This window comes from Cyclopterus lumpus, chromosome 8 (genome assembly GCF_009769545.1).
Source record: "Cyclopterus lumpus isolate fCycLum1 chromosome 8, fCycLum1.pri, whole genome shotgun sequence".
Classification (NCBI taxonomy): Eukaryota; Metazoa; Chordata; class Actinopteri; order Perciformes; family Cyclopteridae; genus Cyclopterus; species Cyclopterus lumpus.
The window spans coordinates 18,183,421-18,189,420 of NC_046973.1; the positions used below are offsets into that span (position 1 = coordinate 18,183,421).

The 6,000-nt window shown below is 40.9% G+C and overlaps 2 protein-coding genes across 2 annotated transcripts in view; one reads left to right on the top strand and one right to left on the bottom strand.

The window, feature by feature from the left end:
* The first annotated feature begins 2,475 nt into the window (after window positions 1-2,475).
* trim35-13 (tripartite motif containing 35-13) lies at window positions 2,476-5,178 on the top strand. The gene is given in 9 exon segments (XM_034539074.1): window positions 2,476-2,480; window positions 2,536-2,629; window positions 2,632-2,679; window positions 2,681-2,956; window positions 3,790-3,885; window positions 3,984-4,214; window positions 4,304-4,326; window positions 4,430-4,548; window positions 4,643-5,178. Coding segments are annotated over 9 exon segments (1,428 nt in total).
* Window positions 5,179-5,343: 165 nt separating this feature from the next.
* The window catches only part of slc27a1a (solute carrier family 27 member 1a), an 8,658-nt gene continuing 8,001 nt past the window's right edge, over window positions 5,344-6,000 (bottom strand). The window contains exon 13 of the mRNA XM_034539580.1: window positions 5,344-6,000. This exon is cut by the window's right edge and continues 389 nt beyond it. The gene's annotated coding sequence lies outside the window, so the exon portion shown is untranslated.

The following is a 6,000-nucleotide window of genomic DNA, read 5'->3' on the forward strand; positions in this document are numbered from 1 at the left end:
TTTCAAACCATAAAATAGGCCATGCAAAATTTGAAAGTGTAGAGATTTAAATTAAAAAAGGAATTGTATTTTTAAACTTGCCCCCAGAAATGCAAATCACCGTTTCCCTTAAGGACACAGCATAGGTTAAAACTAAAATGTTAAAATATAAATAAAACGTTCCTGCATAGTTTTAGAAGCATGATTGTGGTGAAAGCCTGCATGCCTTTAATTTGCATGTTGATTGTTTATGATGAAACGAGAGGAGCCGGGTCTCTCTCCCTCCAGCAGCGGGGCAGTTGAACACCAATGGTGCACACTGTACTTTCAGGAATATAGGTTTTACTGCAGAGAGCCCCATCAGTGCTGCATTCAGTTCCACAGATGGGGGTTGACACGTGCCGTGTGTGGGGAAACCTCCCTGGCTTCAGTGGTCCTCTGCTTCATCACTTGTGACCAGAGCTTAAGAACACTTCTGGATACAGCATGGTATTAAAGAGCGTCCCCTCTGCTTTAAAGAGAGCCCTGGACTTCCACGCAAATCATGTCGCCCGTCTGCTCTATGTGCCACACAACAGGCCTATGAATCACAGAGAGCATCCCATAAAAGGAGGCATTTAAAGATCATAAGGTAAGCTGAAAAAAAATATTTGTCTATTTTTTTTTAAAAAGCGTTCACTATGAAATACTTAAACATGAATAATAATCATTAGAGTACACTGATTATTCCGAGTCATATGGGAGTTTAGAAAAACGATGCAAAGAAAAACATGTCACAGAAAACTTGTTTCACAACCAAGGACCCCCTGCTACTTCCCATCGGCTCAGTGAACTGTGCACTAAAATGACTGTCAGCCTCATTATTTCTGTGTTTGCCTCTGTATGAAAGTTCGGCATGCACATTCACTGATGTGTAAACTCAAACAAAAAAATAAGCCATCTGTCTTTTCCCAATTAAATTAGTTAGAAACTATTTTCAGTTTAATAACCCATTCAACAAATAACTAGATTTAAAGATCAAAGCTGAAACATTTTACCAAATTAAAACAGCTACTAATTCATCTACTTTGGCCAGAACGGCTTTTCAAATATATATATATTTTTTTAAAAGTGCATTATGGAAATTGTTATGAAATATTTAAACCCATAAAATGACTTTAAATGAGAAGAAATGTCTTTCCAGTGACCAAAATGCAAAGCCGCTACCACTCTGGCAGCCTCAAGTAGCTAATGCACGTGTCAATCAGGAGGTTCAAAATGAAAAGCTCACCATCATTTTGGGCATTGGATCAGAATGCAAATCCATTTCCTACAAAACATTTTGCAAGCAGAAGACACACAAGGGCTGGTGTATCTGAAACACACACACATGCAAGATTAGAGCTTGACGTAAGTCAAATTACTCTCAGAACTTAAAGAAATAAGGATAAATAAAATTATTAGTTAACAACAATGGACATTGGACAAGTCCTGAAGAGTAATAAACTCCTCTTTCCAAAACTTCCACGCCCATGCAAAGGCGAAAAAGAGTGCGAGAGAGTGAATTATAAAAATTAAAAAAAGAAGTGATCAGGTGAACTTAATCAGCTAAATGAGTGGCAAATGGTGAAAACAAGGGCCAATCAGTGACGAGGAAAGGAATCTGAAAAATAAAAGAGAATAGGGGACTTTGCTCTATGCTTGCTACAGATGCAGTAAAATATTAATATAATAACTGTCCTACCAGCATGGTTTAAAGTTGCGTGTGAATCCTAACATAGTGTGAGTGAGATTTAAAAGCTACTATACAGTGTATTAAATGAAAGAGTTGAAGCAGCACTGGTCTACACAGCGTGTTTTATTAGCAGTGTTCCCCTTCTATCTCTATAAACACACTCTTACCCTATTTTTGGCACTGCAGCGCTCATTCTCGTAAACTAATACCCACAACAAAATACTGGATTACAGCTCACACAAGGTCAATTTACTGTTACATTCTTTTGAAATTAACAAATTAGACAATGCTATTGTGTGAACATCTTGTTCTGAAATACCCTCTATTTGCCCTCGAAACAGCCCTGTTTCAATTCTTAAACAGCTTTTGCTTGGAGCTAAACTTGGCTGTGAAAAGATTCCAATGGTCAGCAGGAGGACATTTCTTTACATAACTTCAGTCCAAATCGGTTACTTCCGTCTATTTATATCCTCGCCGAGTCTTCTTTTGGACGTTATTTCTCCGTAAACTCTTCCATTACACTGTGAAAGGTTATTTTAACAGACTTATAATAACTTATGTGATCATAGCACACCACACTCTTCTGTCAACAATGGGTTAGTCAGTGGACTCTTTGCTCTGATCTGCCCGGATACAGTCCCCTAAATGTTAAGCCAATTCATTTCTTTCCCTTTGGAGGTGTTTATTCGAGAAGGCGGGATGTGCATGCTCAACGCAACACGGCATAACACGGGATGTGCTTTTAGGAGCTGAAGGTATCGACACTTGTTTCTGAGGTCGAGATGAGGTAACCTTTCCAGAGACACATGGGAGGAGCCTCGAATCCTGCCGTCTCATCGAAGCGCTGTGAAGACAAATGGTCACCAGACGGTGCTCATCTCGAGGGATGACCTTTCCTGTCTAATTTGTAGACATATTCTCAGTCAGCCAGTGGTGCTCTCACTTGCAGACACAGATTCTGCAAAGCCCGTCTAAAAGACAGCTGGGAGACACAAGGAGGGTGGCGATTCACACAGCTGTCCTCTGTGCTGGCGCCGTTCCTCCATGGATCACATCGTGGTGAGCACTGTGCTGGAGAAGTCCTGTGAATCCTTCGAGATGGACATGCGCAAGAATGACCCAGAGGCTTGTCAGGAGCACGGGGAAAAGCTAACATTGTTCTGCTTGGAGGACTTGGAGCCCATCTGTGGTTTATGTGGAAAGGCAGCTGCACACACTGGCCACAGGCTCTATCCCATTCGGGAAGGTGCTCATGACTGTAAGGTAAGGTAAAGTTACAGGGCTGGTCACCCCAGTATTTCATATATCTGGCACATTCTGCATATCTTCAGCATCCGCTTTCTTCCTCTGTTTTACTACTGAAGATAGCAGCTGGAATCAATAATGATGAAACATCTATTGAAATACCCGTTGAGTTATTTGGATGCTTCATTTGACGTCTGTCTTTATAGTATCTAAAGTCAACAATATAACAATACCCACACTATTGTGGCTGACCCGGCACAATTAATGACTTAATTTGACAATCTAAATTGATTAGCGTAACTTATTATTTTGCAAAGGAAATCTCAATGGATATCCATTACTCACCACATGGATGAAGTATTTTTTATTTACTTGGGAATTTTTTTACATCTATTTTTATTTTGTTCTATTTTAATACTACTTCTCTGAGCCCGATATGTTCATGAATGTGGAGGTATTTGGCAGACTTCGTTCACATTCTAATAATAGATGTATATTTCTGGTTTGCCGTTGCCACTTGGCATCCAGAGGACTGCAACTCGATTCCCACAAGGTTTCGGTGACACTTCATTCATTCTACTCATGCCCTCCCGATAACAGAAAAAATATATATCGTTTCCCTGTCTTGATCCAAAGTTGCATGAGGTGGATTTTCTAATGTTACATTAGACATTGGATCCTTTTCTTTGGATTTGCCCCTTTTAACTTGATGCATTGTGCAGCTTTGCATTTAATGATGCCATGGAAGGTTATGTGGCAGCTGAAAGCTCCACATTAGGGTGCAGCAGCTGGGCCGTCGGCCAGACTGACCGACCTTGTTTTGTGTTGATCCCCTGTCACTGACTTTTTAGGAGGAACTGAAGAATGCGCTGCTGCCTTTAAAAGAGAAGTTGCAACTGTACAAGAAGTCGAAAATGGCCTGTGAGGAAATGGCAGAACATGTCAAGGTACTGTCAAGTTCCATCAGTACATAATGTTACTTTCAACGTACTAGAGGGCCAAGATGCGGAGGCAATGATTACCCATCAATCCCGTCTCTCTCCAGAACCAGGCTAAACATACCGAAACACAGATCAGAGACGAATTTGAAGCCCTTCACCTTTTCCTGAAGGAGCAGGAGGCTGCCAGACTTTCAGCTTTAAAGGCCGAAGAGGATCAGAAGAATCTAATGGTTAACCAGAGGTTTGAGGAGATGGACAACGAAATTGCGTCGCTCTCAAACACCATCAGATTAGTGGAACAGGAGATGAAATCTCAAGATATCCCATTTCTTAAGGTAGATACAAGAACGTTGCTTCAGACCGTTTGAATAGAAAATTGTAACCTGAAGTGGTTTTAAGTTGCTCTCCTACATTTTGTTTTCAGAATTACAAGGAAACAATAAGGAGGTACGTGTTAACTCAACTTCTTGGATCCAGCCAAGACCATTTTAGGATAATATAGATTTATAGACACAATTCTCAGCAACTAACTGATTAAGTATCTTTTCAGAACTTGGCGAACTTCTATTGATCCACAAATGGCTGCTGGTGCTCTGATCGATGTGGCCAATCACTTGGGCTGTCTGAAATATAAAGTGTGGGAGAAGATGAAGAGCATAATTAAATACAGTGAGTTCCTCAAATAATAACTAGCCATGTTTCAACCAGTTCTCCTCCCCCGACACATTCGTAACTTCCACCTTGTTTTTTTCCCCTTCTCAAGATCCTGTGATTCTGGATCCAAATACAGCAGCTAGCTGCTTCATCCTCTCGGAGAACCTCACCGTCGTGCAGAACTCTACCCAGATTTTCAAGCTGCCAGACAACCCGGAGCGCTTTGACATAAGCGCCGAGATGCTGGCTGCTGAGGGCTACACCTCTGGACGCCACAGCTGGGATGTGGAGGTAAAGGACAACACCTACTGGGTGGTGGGAGTAGCCAGCGACTCCATCAACAGGAAGGGCAAGCACGTACTGACACCGGCAGAGGGATTCTGGACGGTACGGTTTCGCAACAGAGAGCACAAGGCCTGCACAGCACCGTGGGAGCCTCTGAACATGACTAAGACGCCAGAAGTGATCAGAGTAGTTTTAGACATGGACCGAGGGAAGGTGACCTTTTACGACCCTAGAGAGAGAACGGCTCTCTACGCCTTCACAGATGTCGTCACACCGAGAGCCTTTCCCTACTTTTGCTCTGCCTGCAAAGAGCACCCGCTGAAAATCCTGCCCACGAGGATATCCGTGTCAGTGGACTAATTCACACCGGAGACGTATTGACAAACATTGTATGTATTAAATTTATCCGAGGAAATAAATTAAGTGCTGCTCCAGCTTGATACTTTTTTTTTCTTTTGCAAGAGATGATTGTCGTGAATTGCACTACACTACAAAACCATGAATGACATGAAACAAACAAAGACATGTTTTTAAATATTTAATTTGAGTTACAACAAAAAAAAACAAAAAAAAGTGAGATCTGAAATTGTAAATAGCTGTAACACCAATATATTACTACACTGATAAGATTTTGTTACATAACATGACAGTCACCTCCGGTGACTCAGCTTTGCATGACACACAATCACTACAGTGATTTCACAATTGTTTTGAGCTCCTCTCCAAGAAAAGCATAACAAAATGAAACACATATCTGAGGTTTCATATAAGGCACATACCGTAACAACTTTTGTGTGTTTGCAAAAGTGTGGCAGTGTTGTACAGAGTTTCAAACATGAAAAGTGAGATTAGTTTTTCATTGTATTAAAAAAAAAAAGAGGGACTATTAGTTAGTGTTTTATCTAGTAGCCATATGTACTGCATGTTGAAGTCTGGTCCTTCAGCCTCATCCAACCACACATCAGTAACTCCATAGCTTCACACTCAAGTATTCCCTAAACCTACAAATACTTAGTCTTGCAACATGTTAAATAAATGGGAATATACCCTGTAACAGAGTTTGACATGATGCAACACCTTTCTGTCCTAAGCTCAATATTGTAACATGTATCCTATTTCAATTGTGTTGTTGTGGGGGATACCCACTCTATGCGAGGTTGAACGTATTTATTTAATAATTAA